This window comes from Vicugna pacos, chromosome 18 (genome assembly GCF_048564905.1).
Source record: "Vicugna pacos chromosome 18, VicPac4, whole genome shotgun sequence".
NCBI classification, from domain to species: domain Eukaryota; kingdom Metazoa; phylum Chordata; class Mammalia; order Artiodactyla; family Camelidae; genus Vicugna; species Vicugna pacos.
The window spans coordinates 36,157,645-36,177,557 of NC_133004.1; the positions used below are offsets into that span (position 1 = coordinate 36,157,645).

General features: G+C 37.4%; 1 protein-coding gene across 5 annotated transcripts in view; it reads right to left on the bottom strand.

The window, feature by feature from the left end:
- Positions 1-19,913, bottom strand: part of AUTS2 (activator of transcription and developmental regulator AUTS2) — a 1,022,984-nt gene that overhangs the window by 551,596 nt on the left and 451,475 nt on the right. For all 5 annotated transcript variants that reach the window (XM_072943080.1, XM_072943079.1, XM_072943078.1 and 2 more), the window contains one exon: positions 6,566-6,601. In XM_072943080.1, the coding sequence (XP_072799181.1) occupies positions 6,566-6,601 (36 nt within the window). The remainder of the gene's footprint in view (positions 1-6,565; positions 6,602-19,913) is intronic.

Genomic DNA, 19,913 nt, shown 5'->3' on the forward strand with positions numbered 1-19,913 from the left:
AGGCTTTCATATCACAGAGTTAGTTCTGCTACAAATTTTTTTTTAATGTATTTTAAATAAACTCTAAAGAAACCAAATTTCTGGCCTCCGTTGGGTTTAGGATTGAGATGCTGACTTACCATGATTTTCTCTGCACAGGATACAGCCCTACCTTCCCCTGCAAAGTCAAGTCTACTTCCCACAGAGGTAGGTAACTGATGGGATCCTCTTACAAAGGTAAAATGTGAATGTTTTCTTTAGAGACTAAAATGGATAAGAAGAACTTTGGGGCTTTATTAAAGAAACGTGGCACACAGCGGGCTTGAGTGAATTCTTGATGGGTCTCTCTGTAATTTTACCTACATCATTCAGATTCTCCCCAGTTTCCTTGTGGAGCACTCCAGCTGTACGTATAGTCATTTGTTGGTCTGGGCAAGATTTTATGAGATGTGATGAACATATGAAATATTAGGAGCACACTAGGAACCACAGCTGTTATGCTTTGCTGCATTTTTAATGGCTCCTTAAAATCAGAGGCCACTACACACAGCAGCACATTTCCACAGGAAACACTGCAATTATCTGGCTTCACTACTCCATTGCAAATCTGCTAGTACATTACAGTTTATAAGCCCTAATAGACAGTCATCACCTTTGGCAATGCTTCCGTTCCAGAACAGCCACAAGCTGGATTTATTACCAGGGAGTGGTCGATAGAGACTGATAGTCTATTTTGTTTTGTTTTATTTTTACCCTGCAAAACAGATACCAAAACTTTCAGAGAAGAAATTAAGTGTAGGACAAGGCGGGTCCCTTTAACATGACTGTTAGTGAAGCTAATTACTACAAGAAAATTGGAGATCATTCATTAGCTTACTAAGCAAATTAGGTTTGTTAACAGTGATTTATAATGCCAATCCTTGGGTAACTGTGTTGGTCTTTTCAAGTATATGTGTACAGGACCTGACAGTTTATTAACTGTACTATGTCTAAACAGCTTGTCACCAGGGTGCTTTTGTAAAAACGACATTGTGTTTTAAATGGATAAACATTTTTACACGAGCAAAATGCATTTTAAATGTCTGGCTTCTGAAGTCAAGTACTGGGAGATAAGTGAAGTGTCTTAAACTATCTAAGCCTCCAATAACTCTTGTTTACTGCTAGAGCTGACTATAGGAAAATGTGACACTTGAGTTAAAATAGCACTTTTCCTTTTTAACAAGCCCCAGTTGTGTTTTTTAACCTCTTTCCAAATGATACTCTTGGTATTTCACCAAACTGTTAAGTTTTTTATGCAATGGGTTGGGAGGCATCTAATTTACAGTTTCTAGAAAAATATTTTTAAAAACAGTTAAGCAAAGGAATGAGTCCTTTGATCTGAAAGATTGTGATTGATAGTCCATAAAATTCCAGGCCAGTTAAATCTATCAAAATAAAGGTTGTGTGGGTAGTCACAGTAAACCTTGGGGTTTGACACTGCCCGTGGCTCATTTTATACACCTCATACCAGCTAATTCAACACTTCTATAATTTGGAAATCTAACAAGGATAAGACAACCTCCCTTAAAGCCAGTGTGAGGAAACAGGTAAATAAATAACGTTACTTCCTGAATTCCATGACAGTGACCTGTGTGTTCCCTCTGGGACCATCAATGCACTTTGCAAAAGCCTTTATGCTTCATCTCTATGACCAATAGGGGAATACTAGTTATGGGACAGAATAAACTTATAGCTTATTTCTATATGCTAATGCAACTGAATAATGCTAATACAAAACATTATTCATTAATATCAATTTCAAAGAGACGCAGACTTGGTCACTCAATCCAGATCTGAAATCCTTTCAATGCTGACACTGAAGAACAGTGTTCATTAAGCAGTGAGGGGACTATGGCCTTGCCTTCCTATGGCTCAAAGAACAGTGGAGAAAGGCAGCAAAGCCAATCAAAAGGGCTGGTCTGGAGGGGCAGATATTTAGATGTGAGGCAGCTAGAATCATGGATCTTGGAATATTAGAACCAAAGGCCCGTAGGCAATTATCTAGTCCAGTGGCTGGTAAAAAAAATTTTTTTTCCTCCAAAATGATTTACTTTCTTCAAATCTGAGGGGCCCGAGAGGAGGGGTGAGATAGGGAGACCAGGCCGAGGGCTAGTCCCCACACCCACGAGGAGCACCTGGGTTTTCATCTTACCTCCTTACTCAGAGTCTGCAACAGCCAACAACAAAGATTCCTGTGCGTAGCAAATGTTCAAAACTACTTGGCCTAATCCCTCACAGAAATGCTGAAAAATGAGAGTGTTAAGGGATTGGTGGCAGGTGGAGATGCCAACTGATCCTCTCTCATCTGTTTATTTTATTCACTAAATTTCTCAATTTCCTTATATTTTATGAGGAAGCTAAAAATAGTGTGGAGACAGAAGACAATTTCCACAGGGCGAGCTGGAAGAGTCATCCCATGGTATATATTTTAGAAATGATTACATGCCTTTTCACCCAAATTTAACTTGTAATGTTCACTTAATCAAGGTATGTTGCTCACGGCTCACAGATCCTATTCCCCAAATTAGAGTTAACTGTTAACAACCAATTAAAAACATTTTAAAAAGTATAAGAATTGGAAATGGAAAATAAAATTATATTTTTAGGCTAAGGCCCTAGAAATTAGAATTTATTTGTTACTACGTGGAAGAGTCTGTCAGAATGTAGACACTTAGTGTATATATAGATCAACCCTCCAGTGTAAATAAGATTAATTCTGTGGTTCCTTATCTTAACAAAACACTATCTAAGTGTAGATTCTAGTTTTGTCACTTTATAGGAGGCGATTATAGTTCTGAGTAGTATTTTGAAGGTTACAGTTCAAAACTGTGGCAACTTTACTTTTAGGAAGAGAAACTGATTTCATTTGCCCCAATGTTTCTGCGTAGTACACGAATAGCTTCAAAATAATCAGCAATGTCCTAAATTTTAAGTTGAGTGATGGGTTCCTAGATTTTTTGTTTTATTATTACAATTAAAACAACATATTCATTAAAAATTTTTATATTAAACTAAATACTACTGAATAAACCATTTTAGTGACACTGCGCTCACTTTACAGGGTACTTCTGAGGCTGATTCAAATCTACTTAAGTGATTCACTGGGTAACTGTCAGGGGTCACTTAGGTAAATTACAGGTATAAACACATTGCAAAGACATTTTGTGACAGGCAAACAGCTGAATTTTCAGGACATATGAAGTTCTTACAAGATACTACTTTGTTTGAATGAATTTCTACCAGTCATCGTCTATCACCATAATATTGCACAACCACTTAATGAGACCAAGTTTATTCCATCACACACTACAGTGGGAATAACAGAAGCAAACATATATTATTTCCTATTATTGAGACCTATTCTGTGTGCATTAAATATCTTGTATTATTTAATATTCCCAACTCTATTAGGTAGGTACAGATGAGGAAACAGACTGGGAGACATCAAGTAATCTACCCAAGGTCACATAAATCATCTTCAGATCATTCTGCCTCTATGTTCTTAATTATCTATTATGCATAATAAAACTTCAAATACATGTAAAAGAAGAAAATATAGCCCAAAACATTTAATTTGGAAAGAAAATATGTTCACTGCATTAATTTTTTTTTTTAAAAAAAGAAAATCCTACACACTCCAACAAGTTTTGGTACTCTTGCCAAAAAAATAAAAAAGCAAATAGATTCCAACTAGTCTATACTTCTATTTATATTTAGAATATGAGCTGGGCATGAGTATGTAATGAATATATAAGTGTGTCTCTCTCTGTGTGTATAACACCCACATTATTCATAAGCTCCCAAAAATGTGAAAAGTTTGTTCCAAACCTTCTCTATTTTGTCTGCTTTAAGAATTCTTTGCAATATGCTTATGTAAATAGTGATTTTAGCTGCTGTTCTCATTTCTCAAATCTTCAGCTTATAAATGGATTGGAAAAGTGACAGACCTAAGCAGACAACTTTGGAACACAAAACCAAGGAGATATAAACAAATACAGCTAAATCAAAAACAAAAGGCTTCTCCTTTAAACCCTTTAACTCATCACTACTGATAAATGAAAAGAACTAGAAGAGAGTAAAATGTACTGGCTGTGGATAAGGTGTGTGTGTACTCAAGTACACATGCATGTACATATAGTTATTTGGGTGTCTATTTTATTAGCACACACAATAATCAGCATTCTTCCTTAGTTCGCTTAAAGCTCTACAGGAGCGTACAGTCTAAACTAAAGAAGGTTCTGAAGTTGGAATAATGTTAGGGCAAAGGAGAGTACTTAAGAAAACAGTTCCAGGTTGTTAAACTCAACAGGTAAGTGGCTTCCACTTTCTTACACCCGAATTCACATTATGGTTCAATTGCATTAATAGCTCATTGACTCTGCAGGTGATTTGCCTCCATCCACCCTTCAAAGAGATGCTGAAGAGAATTAAGGATAAAGTCAAAATATCGCTATTCCACTTACCTGACACTGCGCCTCCATTACAGCCTTAAATAAAGGTTATTATGACATCACAGATCATAAAGCACAGTGTAAAGAATATGTTGGCATGAAACTACTAAAAGTTGTGAATATACTGTTTCCACTTTAGAAGTGTGAAACTCAGCAACGTTGAGGTTAGTACCTGCAATTATTATATATGATATTGTTGAAATGAATATTGAAACAGAAGACACTTTTTGATGAGGACTTGGCAATGATATCAGTGGATTTTGCACTTTGATGACATAATAATCTCATTATTGGAAACACATTCTAAGTAGAGCATTTTTGTCATAGTTAAGAGCTGAACATACATCTGGTATGTATCTTCTCCATATAAGCTAAAACTCTACAGAGTTTTTTACATATAAGCAAAGTAATACTAAGAACAATTTTTCCAAAATAAGAAAACACTTTTATACTCATCCAACATTGTGTAAGTGTAAAAATTATTTGAGATTCATAACTGCAAAGACTCTCCAGTCATAAGAATCTGTCATTACAGAATTTAAATAAACATTCCTGGAATTAGAAAAAGAAGTGACAAAAAGCATAACAAAATTCTAGAGGTGAATTTCTTCTTTCAGAGTGCTCATACTGACAAAATAAAAAAAAAAATTAGGATGTTCAGTCTAGAAGTGACCAAAGGCTAATAAGTCAGTGGCATTGGCCACCTTCTGCTGAAGAAAGCAAAGAGGGAGAATTTAGCTTTGGATAGAGAATAAACATTGACAGTCTCCAGATTTTACTTCCAGCATCTCAGCCCACATCCAGCCTGGTGTGAAGAGATGGCAGATGGGACTACTTCTGTTATTTCGACTGCTGAGGCAGGAGCCTGTTTCAGCATCCTGCTTGTTTCTGTAAGCATGAATATTCAACCACAGTAAGGAGCAAGGATAAGTGTGCTGACTGTATTAAGCAGGTACCAAAAAATCTTTATCCTTTCTCTCTTCATAGCATAGATTATAACAACAACAACAACAACAACAAAATCAACATTTAGAAAATGCCACTTCTTCCAAGCTTAGAAGAGACTTATTAGTCAATGAAATGATGCTAGTTTTTGTGTATGTAACGTAAAAGTATGGAGAGAAATGTGTGGGCAGAAGAAAACCAGAGTAATTAGCATTTTAGAGGAAAGACATTTAAAGGCAACAAAATTCAATCAGTAATTATTTTCCACTTTATGTTCATAATTTCATTATTTTCTCAGAAAATGCTGAGCAGGCTTTGGAGTATCACTATTCGTCGTTCAGAACACAAATCAGATTCCTTTAAATTTCTTTAAATATCGCAACAAACGTCTACGCTGGCATGTTACCCAATTGTGTAAGTAATGTCTATCTGTAGGTCTTTTGTATTAATATCTTGAAAAGTGTTAGTAAATCAAGAAGAGTAATTTAGCTGTAAATAAAAGAAATGAAGCGACAATTTCCTTGCAAATGAGAAATATTGTAATAAGCCCTGAGGTATGTCACTGTCCACCTGCATTCTTCCCAAAGGACAGAGAATAATGTCTTGAAATAAAATAATACATCTATATTCGCTAAAATTAGTTTAATGATTGCTGAAAGAAAATCTAAAGGCCACCTACTCAGATTGTGAGGGAAAACATCCATTAAAACATGATCTCATATGAAAATTTTAAAAATGGCAACTCATTGTATATACGGGGAAGTTCTTCAAGAGGTCTTAAATATATACGTCAGAGCATAAACTGAATTCCATCCTCCACACAATACTTCTCACTAAAAAAAAATAACTTTGGAGGAAAGCTGGCATGAGCCAATCCAGTTTCCCTGTATCCCCTTACACTGCCAGATACAAAGCAAGTGTCCTGGGTGCTGGGAGCCAGACACGTCTCAGACTGACTCGTGATCCCTAGAGTCTAGTAGGTCATGTATTTTAAAAATAAGATCACTCTTAATAAAAGAATGGACACCAGTCTTCTCTTTAGGACTGAGAGGGGATAGCTTGGATTTTTTTCCACATCCTAATGAGCATACATTACACAAGCAAATCAATGCGAATGTGAGGCACATATGTGAAAGTTGAGATAAACTTACGAAGTAGCCTGTTCCCAAGCTGGAAGGAGCTGAACTCTGCAAGAAAGCATAAAGACAAAGTGGAAAATCAGCAGTGGTTTTTAACACGTTCCAATCCACACAGCTCATTACCAGCCCTTCGCAGGCTTTTCATCACTACACCACATCGCCAGTGTATGCGGCCCCTTGTCATCTGCTACTGATAAAAACACCGTGTTGCTTAATTTTCCCCTTTACATCTCTCAGCAACTCAGAGATGCTAACGTGCTATTTACTGAATTCCAAGCTTCTGCGGTGGACGTAATTGCCAATTTATTTGACAGGCAGCTGGGTAATGAATTAATGATGGCATTTCGCCCTGCACTGAGACTAAACAGACACGCATCAGCCTGCCTCCCTGACTTGCTGACATTCAATGCCCTGGTCTCAAGCTACTCAGTTTTGTGGCCGCAAAGGGGCAAGCAAGAGGAAAAAGCCCAGACTGACTTGAAAATAAAAAGCCCAGTGGGTTTGGATGACTTTTCCAGTGTATGACCTACTTGCCAGTTTATTCCCTAAAGGCTTCAGTTAGTACACACAGAGTGCTTTTCAAAAATGAGACATTTTGTAAACATAATTAGTAGACTAAAATGCAAAGAATGTGTGGGTAAAGGAAAGCAATGAAAAGCACCATTTTTCTAAAGGTTTTAGTCACAAAAATTAGGCTTCCACAGTTCTTACACACAGGGAACGAAAAAAGCGTAATGCTGAAAGTTACAAAGTGCATCACTTATTTGGAGAAAGAGACCCCCCAAAAGAACTTGGTTTGTGTTTTAAATGTCTGTGTTTGTATGTTTCTTTTTCCCAAATTCTTTAATCTTTAGTGTCCTCTTTATAAATGAGAGGCTTGAAACAAAAAGAACGCTAACGCTTAGGCAGTCCTCAGGTCTCAGCTAAGCACCCTTGCACTAGCAAGGCCTCTCCCTTCCTAGCTTGGGCTGTTACACCTTCCCTGGAGGGCCCAGACTTCTATTACGATACGAGTTACTAAGACCACTTCTAACTGTTCCACCTACAGGTCCTGTCCCAGCTCTGCAAACCACAGGTAGCAGGGACCATCTGGTTGACTCATCCCCACGTCCCTAGAGCTCAGTTCAATGCCTTGCACAGAGGATGCATTCAGTGTTTGTTGAATTAATGTATGAATGAATGAATGAATGAATGGATTGTATGGGGTGGGGGAGAAGCTCAGGTGAATTTAACATCTCCCAAAATGGAGTAGATGTGATTCTTGACTTTACACCGGTTTTGAGAAGGAAGTACAGTGCTGTCAGTATAAACATCATCTGCATCAAACAAGGACAGTATGCTCCAGGGCTCCTAAATGCAGTTCACAAAGCAGAACTTTCTTCCCCTCAGTGTTCCAGACAAGCTCAAGGGAATAAAGAACACTAGATGTGTGATCCTGCACACTGGACTTGGTTTAAAAAAATCCTGCTGCATTCCTTATCCCATAAATGGTATGGAGGGAGATCCACAGTAGTCATGGAGACAGCTTCTCAGAGCAGTGATTAGCCATGTGACGGCATCACCTGTTTTCGGCACCCACAGCCCTCTGTGATGCAGAGGAAGGCAAAAGCCACATTAGGTCTCCACCAGCCTAGAGTCATCCCCCGGGAGGTAAACTCATTTTAGGATGAATTACTCAGGGAGAGCATGAGATTTGTTTATTTCAGTACTTTTCCCCTTTTCTGCAAATGTATTTTTTACCCCAGAAGCAGAAGGGCCCCTTCAAACCCACCTCCCCACCTCCACATACATATCATCTTACTGTATACCAAAGAAAATCACATCCTTCAGGTCTCGGGAAGCTCTGTTATACTCATTTTGCATATATATTGTACATTACTCAGGGAGCTGGGTGGAGAAGAGGGCTTTGTTGTGCATATTTGTTCTGGCTATTGTTTATGCAGGTCTGACTGAATGAGGGAACAGTGGGTATCATTTCAATTTCTGATGTCAACATCAAATTACTTATTTAATTTCATGCCTGGCGAAGCATTGTATAGCTACACGCAGAATCATTTCACTTCATTTGTTATGCTGTGTTTTCGTGGCGATTGGCTTGCCTTCCAACTGACAGCTTTAATTACGACATGAATTTGATTGCACTGCCGAGGAATTAACATAATGCAACAAAGCATTTAAGCATCCTGCCTTATAACACACTCCCCAACACACACACATGCACGCACAAACACAGACAGACACATGAAGGAACACAGACACTAGACCTTCATGTACATTAAGGGCCCGCTGGAGTTTCAGTATTTGCCAGAAAGCATACAGAACCTTAGAGGCTCCCCACACTTGTCAACCCACCGTACTCACCCTTTTTTTTTAATAGAAGAAATTATGTGGCATTAAGTTATAATTTCTGGACCTGTCAAAAAACCTCATAGAAAAACCCTTCCGATCTACTTTATCAAATGTCCCTGGCATTGATACTGCCTCCCCGCTACTCCCTTCTCCACCATGTTTTTCTTGGCCAGTTGCCAGCTCCCTTCAATCATCACTGGAGAATCTGAACAGGGACATCTCTGAAATAAAGAGATTTCTCCTTGTCCAGTTCTATAAAGCCTAGGAACCTGGCTGTGGCCCTGTATTCACTGGGACGCTAACCCTGGTTACCAGCAGGATCTCCACCAGCAGACAGACAGAAGTAGAACAGAAGTTCTGAGACCAGCAACAGGGCAGGAGTCAGGGTTTCACTGATAGCTCAGGACACACATCACATCCCTGAGGCCTTGCCAATCAAAAGGCCTAGAAGAATCTCAGTCATTTATGCCTAATCTAAGCCTGTATCTAAATACAGGTGCAAATATTTGATAGCTTTAACATTTTTGCAAATCAGAAATTCCATAAACACCTGAAACCATAGGCAACGACAGCTTATGCTACAAAAAAATGGATAAATGCTTAAAAACAGCTTTTTTACTGTTAGAAATATGTTGGCTATATGTTTACAGATGTGCATTTAGGGATTGTTAATTGCTTTCTTGTGTTATAGAAGAGACAGACACCAAGAGATAAAGGCTTAGAAAAGCAGATAGGTAGTGATGTCCTGACCAATGATACATCTGATGGAATCAAGCTGATTTTAACTTTGTGTTTCTCCAATTTACAATGAAAAGAAAGGTCTTCCATTTTTCTTACTTGGATACTCTGTTTGAACTATATAGCAAAAGTGGCCACAAACTCTAAAAAAGACTATGAGTCAAAATAAGGCTTGAAAAATTTAAAAATTTTTTAAAAATTACAATAAGTAAAAGTATCCTTGGATTCAAAAGCATTAGAAATAATGACATACACCCATATTTAGGCAAATACGTCTGTTGAAAGATGAAAAAGGCTTCATTCTTATTTCTTCAAGTGGTAGAGTTGCCAATTCATTCATATTTTCAATGTGCTAGGGAAAAATCAGAGGTATAGAGAGACTGAGAAAAACAGAGTAAGTGTTTAGCAGTTGCATGAGAAGACAAGAATATGAGGAAATTCCAGTCAGCTGGCTATCTCATGTGTGATTTCTAGGCTCATTATAAGCTATCTCCTGTTTAACATGGTATTTTCATTCTGCTGGTGGTTTTGGGGGTTTTTTTGGGTTTTTTTTTGCAGATTTGACCACTGCTCCAGCAATCTCTGCAAATTACCAACCTCGATCTCATTATGTGGCAAAGGAAAGCTTTCTTACAAACACACTCTGCCTCAATCTCCAAGCTACACGGGCTGCAGGAATAGTAATGGGATGCACAGCTGAAAGACATTTTCCAGGAGGGAGAATGTTGCTGCTGACATTCAAGTCTGCAAGTGGATATTCATTAAATGCTCATTCTACTCTTTCTCACTGCCCCCCACCTGACTTTCTTTTCATCTCTGTCACTAAGCTATCATTGAAGCTACTCATTAAACTCATGAAGTTAACATTTCTGTTTTAACAGCTTACCTACAATGAGGGATTTCAAAATTGATTATCCATCTAAAATAGACATGCTCCATTCATTAGAGATCTATACATAGAGGTCATGGCTACTATTATGGCTCCGTAAGTATGGGATGGATGTGCGCTCCACCCCTAGAGGAAGATATATGCTCTGATCTTAAGGCTAATTTAAATCGAATATTTTAAAATTCTTCCAAATATTTAATTGTGTCTGACATCCCTGCCTACCCACCTCCATGTTATGCTTTTCTCTCTTGGGAGTAAAAAGCAGAAGGATCATGCTAGGACCCACTTGGCCAAGTATGTTCCTTACAAAGGTCACAAGACAAGCTCATTTATTCTCTGTAGAATTTTAGAAAACAATGACAATTAAAAGAACCTAAAATCTTAATCCTAAGAGAAGCCCCTTGGAGATAAGATTACTAATAACTTACAAAGATGCAAAATATATTTAAGTGGGGAAATGAGCTACTACTGGAATTCAAGAAAAAATGCGGGCACAAATTGAAAAAAGCATCAAGTATGGAAATGGTCACTTTCAACTTGAATTTTCAACCCTCTGTTATAACCCACTTCAAACTATTACCAGCTCTCATCTCTACTCAATAGCCTTCTGGCTTCTTTCCATAATTTCATTCTTGCTCTTATTTTTATCTGCAGTTCTACACATACAAAGCAAACATCTTCCAGAGGCTTTTAAAATAATAACCAGTATAGTGGGTTGAATAGTGTCCCCCTATAATTCATGCCTGCTTGGAACCTCAGAATGTGATTGTAAGGAATAACTTTATGCATCAACTTGACAAGGCCACTGGTTACACAGATATTTGCTCAAACATTATTCCGCATGTTACTGTGAGGGTGATTTGGGTTGAGTTTAACATTTAAACCAACAAGCTGAGTAAAGCATACTGCCCTCCCTAATCTGGGTGGGCCTCATTCAACCAGTTTAATAAAACAAAAGGATGACCATGCTCAGAATAAGAACGAATTCCTCTTCAGTCTTCAAACTAGGACAATTTTTTCCTGCTTTAAGACTCAACTCAAAGTGAAACAGACTTTTCCTTACTGTCAAGCCTTCCGGTCTTTCTGGTTCTCAGGCTTCTGGATCCACTAAACATCAGTTTTCCTGGGTCTCCAGCTTGTTCAGTGCACATTTTGAGACTTGTCAGCCTCCATAATTGTATATGTCTATACATCCTATTGGCTCTCTTTCTCAAGAGCACTGACTGATATAATGACCTTGTTTGGAAACAGGGACTTTGCAGATGTAACTAAGTTTATGCCCTGCTGGGTTAAGGTGGGCCCTAAATCCAATGACTGCTCTCCTTACAAGAAGAGGAGAAGACATACAAAGCTACAGGGTCTATGTACCAAGCTACAAACAGAGTAGAAGCCCATGTGAAGACAGAGGCAAATATCAAAGTGATGTTGTTATAAGCCAAGGAACACTAAGGATTGTGAGAAGCTACCAGAAGCTAGGGAAGGAAAGGAAGGACTCTTCTCTGGAGACTTCAGAGAAATCATGACTCCTTTGACACCTTAATGTTGGACTTCTAGCCTTGAAAACTAGGAGATAATAGATTTCTGTAGTTTTAAGCTACCCAGTATGTGGTCATTCATTACAGCAGCCCAGGAAACTAATACAGCACCTAGCTTCCTTACCATGGACTAGAAGATATTATGTGATCAGCCCCCTGCTCATTCACTCTACTCTGACCACACTGGCCTCTTTTCTTCCCCACAAATATGTCAGGCTGGCTCCTGACTCAAGGCCATGACGCTGGCACTCCTGTTGCCCAGATGCTCTGCCCTCCTTTTCATTATTCAGGCTTCAGTTCAAATGTCACCTACACAGAAAGGCCTCATCCAATCACCCCTGTTAAAGTGGCAACACACACCCTGCCACCCCTCATTGCTGTTTTCCTTACTTCGTAAAATTTATTACATCAAAAACCATGTTACCATTTCCCACAGGTTTGCTGTTTGCCTCCCCCAAAAGGGTAGAGGGTTCACGAGGGCAGAGGCTTCATCTTGTTCGCCACTCAACCGCAAGTCCCCAGAACTATACCTGACACTTAAAAGGTATGTGATAAATATTTTTTGGCAATCGAAACACTGAAATATCCAAGAAAACAAGTAAAAATATGATACAAGAAAGGAAAAAGGCATAAACAAACTGGTGGGGACAACGAAAATCTGAAAAAAATGGAAAAAGAGAAAAAAGGGTAAACATAGTGTCAAGAGTCTGTCACAGGTCTGGATTAGACTTTCTTCTTAAATACAGGTAAGCCATTGATGGTGTGGGCTGTGTCTGTTTACTCCTTATTAGTAAACCTGGCTGGAGTAAAACCTCAAAGATTTGGGGGCTGGGTGGGGAGAAAGGAGGCTATATTGGATGCTTTTGTGGATGGATGAATGATAGCACGGTGCAACAGATAAGCCAATAAAACCCCCAAAACCCGGGATGTAGGGCAGAAGAAGGGAAATCTCAAGAAGCAGCAGAAGAAATGCCACAACTGTGATCACCTTAAATGGACTAAACAGCTATAGAACACTAAGATTAGAGAACTGTGTAGCACAATACTTAGTAGAATTCAATCTCTTTTCACTAATTTCCTAAACATTTCAATTCCTTAAACCTATTGAACACTCAAAAAATATTAAATATTTTTCTGCCTTTTCATAATCAAAATCCTAACCCAAAATTGTTTCAGAGAGAAATTAAGAGTCATATGCACATACTCACCTGAGTAAAACATTGTAAGAGTTTATTTCCACAGGTGGTAGGAAGAGTTTACTAGAGGAAGTGACATAGGGGCTGGCAGAAGGAAAAGAGGAAAAAAAAGACAAGGACAAAGATCCAACAATCCCACTCCTGGGCATATATCCAGAGGGAACCTTAATTCAAAAAGACACATGCACCCCAGTGTTCATAGCAGCACTATTTACAATAGCCAAGACAAGGAAACAACCTAAATATCCATCAATAGATGACTGGATAAAGAAGTTGCGGTCTATTTGTACAATGGAATACTACACAGTCTTAAAAACTAATAAAATGATGCCATTTGCAGCAACATGGATGAACATGGAGAATGTCATTCTAAGTGAAGTAAGCCAGAAAGAGAAAGGAAAATACCACAAGATATCACTTATATGTGGAATCTCAAAAAAAGAGACAAATTTATTTACAAAACAGAAACAGACTCACAGACATAGAAAACAAATTTGACTTATATAGAATTTTGTAACTGAGGAAGTTGTCAAAACTCAGGAACGAAACTTAGTTAAAAACTTAGTAAATAAAACAAAACCTGGGAAGTGGGTGGGAAGAGATAAACTGGGAGTTCAAGATTTGCAGATACTAACTAATATACATAAAATGGGTAAACAACAAGTTTCTACTGTATAGCACCGGGAACTGTGTTCAGTGTTTGTAGAAACCTATGGTGAAGAATCTGAGAACAAGTGTATGTATGTTCATTCCTATTTGACTAAAATATTGTGCTGTACACCAGATACTGACACAACATTGTAGACTGACTGCACTTCAATAAAAATATATTTTAAAAAAAGACAAGGACATAAAAGAAGAAACAAAAATAGAAAAATCTGAAAGTTTATATTATTTAAGAAAAAAAAATAGTGGTCTAGAAGGAACAAGTATAAGGTACAAGCACAGGGAAGCAGAAGGAGAAAGGGAGGTAGCTTCACACTTCCTAGTGGAGGGCTCCACTTATCACCTCAAGAGTGTGGACTTCATTCAAAAGATCTTAAAGAAGAACATTTCTAGTAAGTACTGACTCAGAAAAACAACTTTGTGGTGTAAAATACAATGCAAAGGAAATGGAGATGGGTCAGATTACATCATCGAGAGGCCACAGGGATCATCTGTGTAAGAAGTGATGAGGGTGTCTGCAGCATCAGTCAAGGAGAGGATAATCATGGCTAAACACTTCTTCAGAAACAGTAAATAAAGGAGAGTGACTAAGTAAACAGGATAAGTAAGACAAAGAAAAAGGCACAGAGCTTGGTTTTGAAGACGCTAGCTCTGAGATCCAATACTGAGACAGGAAAATGAGATAGTTCAGGTTTGAGAAAAATAGGAAAACACAAAATAATGGGAATTTTATTTGGGGGGAAGAATGGTGTTTGTCATGATCAAAATAAGCAGGCCTTGTCAAGCTGATCGTGACAAGGGAACTCAAATTAGAAAGGGCAGAGAAGACTACTAAGGTAAGGTGTAAATCTGATGCAAAAAGAAAGGGAAAAAATGTTTTTGAGCACAGTGGATGTGCCAAGAACTGTTATGTGATTCAAACACATACTACCAGGTAATCTTTAAAAGAAACCTAACAAGGTATGTGAAATGATTCCCATTTCACAGATTAAGAAAACCAAGGCTTGGAAAGATCAAGGTTTTTTGCTCAAGGTCACACAGATAATAAACAGCAAAATAGCTATTAAAATTCGGTCAGTTTGTAACAAATGCCCACGATCATTTCAAAATTAGAGGTTTTGTTTTATTTACTAAGTTTTAAACTAAGTTTAGTCCCTGAGTTTTGACAACTTCCTCAGTTACAAAATTCTGTATAAGTCAAAAGCAGTATTTTCCCCCTTGAATAACTCATCATGAATATTTATACACTCAATTATTCCCTTTAACTTTTTCCTCAGTGATTAATCTAAACAAGTTACTATGTCTTCTTGATGTGGACAGTCTGACAGCCCCTGCAGACTATTACTCCCTTGTGGCAATATAGTTTGGGGATACATAATTTAGAAAAGCCAAGCACATTTGGTTTTTAAGCTTTACCCATGAGTCAAATTCTCCAGCCACACTGGAATTCTTTTATTTTTTACCCTTTTTGCCTGTCCAAATTAAAAAAAACAAAACCCTGGAATAATACACTTATCTTGATTAGCTGCACTTCAGAGTAAGTCTCAACTGTTGAAGTTTCTAAAAATACCACTAAAGTGAGTGGAGGGCTTAAGGGAATTATCTCTCAGGTGAAAAACCAGAGAGGGCATTATGGACTACCAGGGACCAAATTTACTCTCGCACCTTAAGCAACTAAAAAACTAGATAAACCATATGAAAAGAGGGTTTTTAGAAATTGGACAATAGGCAGTGGAGAACAGTGGTTTTAAAGAGAAAGAAAGCAAATGAGATCATTTTTATAGTTGCCCCAGCTTACAGCCAGGAAAGAGTTTTCATGCCGTAGTGGAGTAGCTGGGGGTGACCCTGGGGGAGCCCAGAAGTATCTGCGAGTTGAGAAGATAGAGTTGATAGTCAGGGAAAGCCAAGTCAGCCGAAATTTGGAAAGCAGAGGATGGAAGAAAATAAAGGTTCACAGTGAGAGAACCAGGAAACCTGTAGAAGGCTTCTTTTCTTCACCTGAGTCCATATCAGCACATCTGTGGGAGAAAAGTACCCAAGGAGAGCGAAGTGACCACTGGACAGGAGCAGGTAGAATGATCAGCAGCCCTCACAGAGGGCAGGGAATAATTGGTATTAACCACCAGCCAGAGTGAAAAATCCTTGGATACATCAGGAATTAGAGTGCTCAGTAGTGGGGAAAAATGAGCTTCAGTCAAAAGGCTGTTCTGAATGTTCCATTCAGAAAAGCAGAAAAGCAAAGCTTAGAAAAAATCAAAATATTATTTCCAAAGTGGCATAATAGCATCCCAGAATACAGCTCAGGAATATTTATGGAAACCAAAAATATCCAGCACTTAACAAGAAAAAATTTCACAATGTTTGGCATCCAAAAAAAAAAAAAAGTGTCAGGCATGCAAAGAAGACAGAAAAATACAATCCATAATAAGGAGAAACAGATTCAAATGATACTGCTACACAATTAGTAGATTAAGGACACTAAAACAGCTTTCTATGTCAGTTAGCCTATTTCTGGTTTGTAAAGAAATTTGTAACTTTTTTTTTAAGATTCCACATATAAGTGACATATGATATCTGTCTCTGTCTGACTTACTTCACTTAATATGATAGATAATCTCTGGGTCCATCCATGTTGCTGTACACCTGAAACCTCACAACTGTTGCTGTGAAGAAAATAAGTGACTGGAGGTTTTGGAACTTCTCACTAAAAGCCAACTACTTCTTTTTCCTTTCTTTCCTTTTTTTGTGTGTGTCGTTTCTCCTTCTTTCATCGTTTAATAGTGTTGCAAAAAGGATGAATTTTAATAACTAATAAGCAACACGAATTGAAAGTATTTCATAGACTGGCTTGACACAAGATTGGCAGGATTGCTACAGCTCTAATTTTTTTTTTTACTTTTTTTATTATGGTAGAAATATATGTAACATGAAGTTTGACATTTTAACCATTTTTAAGTGTACAATTCAGTGGCATTTACATTCACAATGTTGTGCAGCCGTCACAACTATCTGTTTTAAAACCTGTTTCATCACCCCAAACGGAGACTTTGTTACCATTAAACAGTAACTCCCATCTCTCATACTCCTCCGCCCCCCTCACCCGTAACTCCTGCTTTACTTTCTGTCTCTAGGAATTTGTATGTTTTAGACACCTTACATAAGTGGAATCAGATAATATTTATTTTATTATGTCTAGCTTCTTAGCATAATGTTTTTAAGATCTGATCCTTTTTATGGTTAATATCCAGTATCCATATATGCCACTTTTTATTTATTCATTCATCTGTTGATGGACACTTGGGTTGTTTTCACCTTTTGGTTATTGTAAATAATGCTACTGAAAACTGGTATATTAAGTATCTCTTTGAGTATCTGTTTTCAATTTTTTTGGGTACGTACCTAAACATGGAATTGGTGGGGCATTTGGTAATTCTCTGTTTAGCTTTTTGAGGAACTGCCAAGCAGTTTTCCATGGCGACTGTACCAAAAATTTACATTCCCACCAGCATGTATGAGGGTTTCAATTTCTCTATATCCTTCCAACACTTGTCATTTTCCTTTTTTGTTTTTGATTATAACTATCCTAGTAGATGAAAAGTGCTATTTCATTATGGTTTTGATTTGCATTTCCCTAATGACTATAATGATGAGCATCTTTCATGTGCTTATTAGCCATTTGTATATCTTATTTGCATAAATGTCTATTCAAGTTCTTTGCCCATTTTTTAATTCTGTTGTCTTTCTGTTGTTGAGTTTAGGAGTTCTTTACATATTCTGGATATTAAACACTTATAAATCACTTATATAATTTGCAAACATTTTTCTCCCATTCGGTAGGTTTTCTTTTCACTTTCTTGATAATGCTCTTTGATGCATAAAAACTTTTAATTTTGATTAAGTCCAATTTATGTATTTTCTCTTTTGTTGCTCATGCTTTTGGTGTCATATCTAAAACTCTACTGCCAAATTCAAGGTCATGAAGATTACTCATATGTTTTCTTCTAAGAATTTTATGGTTTTAGCTCTTTCTAACTTCATTCTTTCGCGTTGGGAAATCTCACAAACCAGCAACATCTGTTGAAGAGAAAACTCTTTCCTAATTGAATGGATGTAAAAGTCATGTGAAAAACTAGTTGGGGGCAGATGTATAGGTTTATTTCTGAACTCTCAATTCTATTCCATTGGTCTATATGCCTATCTTGATAAAATTACCATAAAGCTTTGATCACTGTAGCTTTGCAGTAAGTTTTGAAATTGGGAAGTCTGAGTCTTCCAACTCTATTCTTCTATTTCAATATTCTGTTGACTCCTAAGGGCCTCATCCATTCCGTATTAATCTGAGTATCTGTTTTTCCATTTTTGCAAAAAAGGATACTGGAATTTTCATAAGAATTGTATTGAATCTTAGATTTCTTTGGATGGTATTGGTATCTTAACAATATTCAGTCTCCCTATCCATGAACACAGAATATCTTTTGCCAATTTCTTTTAATCTAAAGGAAAGTGAGCTTGGGGAAACTAGGAAAAAGATCTCAATGACTGTACAGTACTGTGCTCTTGTCACCTGACCTAATGTGACTTTCATTTCTCCACCCTGTGATGGAATTATGATTAACTAATCCTGGAATAACTTCCAGGGTCAGTAAGATCTTGCATTAAAAGCAAAACAAAATCTCAAAACAGCTACTTAAATGTTAAGTATTGTTAACAACTTAGGTAAGAAATATTGTTATAGTTTTATTATTACAATTTATAGTTTCATAACAAAGTTAATGAAACATATAAGCATATAAAGAAATATTCTTATATAAAGACTTAAACATAAGACAAGATACAATAAACCTCCTTGAAGAAAATACAGACAAAACATTATCTGACATATATCTCAAAAATGTTCTCCTAGAACAGTCTACTCAAGCAATAGAAATAAAAGAAAGAATAAACAAATGGGACCTAATGAAACTTACAAGCTTCTGCACAGCAAAGGAAACCAGAAGTAAAACAAAAAGACAACCTATGGAATGGGAGAAAAGTTTTGCAAATGAACCCGATAAAGGCTTGATCTTCAGAATATATAAGCAGCTCATATACGATTTAATAAGAAACAACCAAAGAACACAATCCAAAAATGGGCAAAAGACCTAAACAAACAATTCTCCAAGGAAGACTACAAATGATCAATAGGCACATGAAAAAATGCTCAATATCACTAATTATCAGAGAAATGTAAATCAAAACTACAATGAGGTATCACCTCACACCAGTCAGAATGGCCATCATTCAAAAATCCACAAATGAGAAATGCTGGAGAGGCTGTGGAGAAAGGGGAACCTCCTACACTGCTGGTGGGAATGCAGTTTGGTGCAGCCACTGTGCAAAACAGTATGGAGATTCCTCAAAAGACTAGGAATAGACTTACCGTATGACCCAGGAATCCCGCTCCTGGGCATATATCCAGAAGGAACCCTACTTCAGGATGACATCTGCACCCCAATGTTCATAGCAGCACTATTTACAATAGCCAAGACATGGAAACAGCCTAAATGTCCATCAACAGATGACTAGATAAAGAAGATGTGGTATATTTATACAATGGAATACTACTCAGCCATAAAAACTGACAACATAACGCCATTTGCAGCAACATGGATGCTCTTGGAGAATGTCATTCTAAGTGAAGTAAGCCAGAAAAAGAAGGAAAAATACCATATGAGATTGCTCATATGTGGAATCTAAATAAATAAAAAAAAAGCATAAATACAAAACAGAAATAGACTCAAAGACATAGAATACAAACTTGTGGTTGCCAAGGGGGCGGGGGGTGGGAAGGGATAGACTGGGATTTCAAAATGTAGAACAGATAAACAAGATTATACTGTATAGCACAGGGAAATAGATACAAGATCTTATAGTAGCTCACAGAGAAAGAAATGTGACAACGAATATATATATATATTCATGTATAACTGAAAAATTGTGCTCTACAC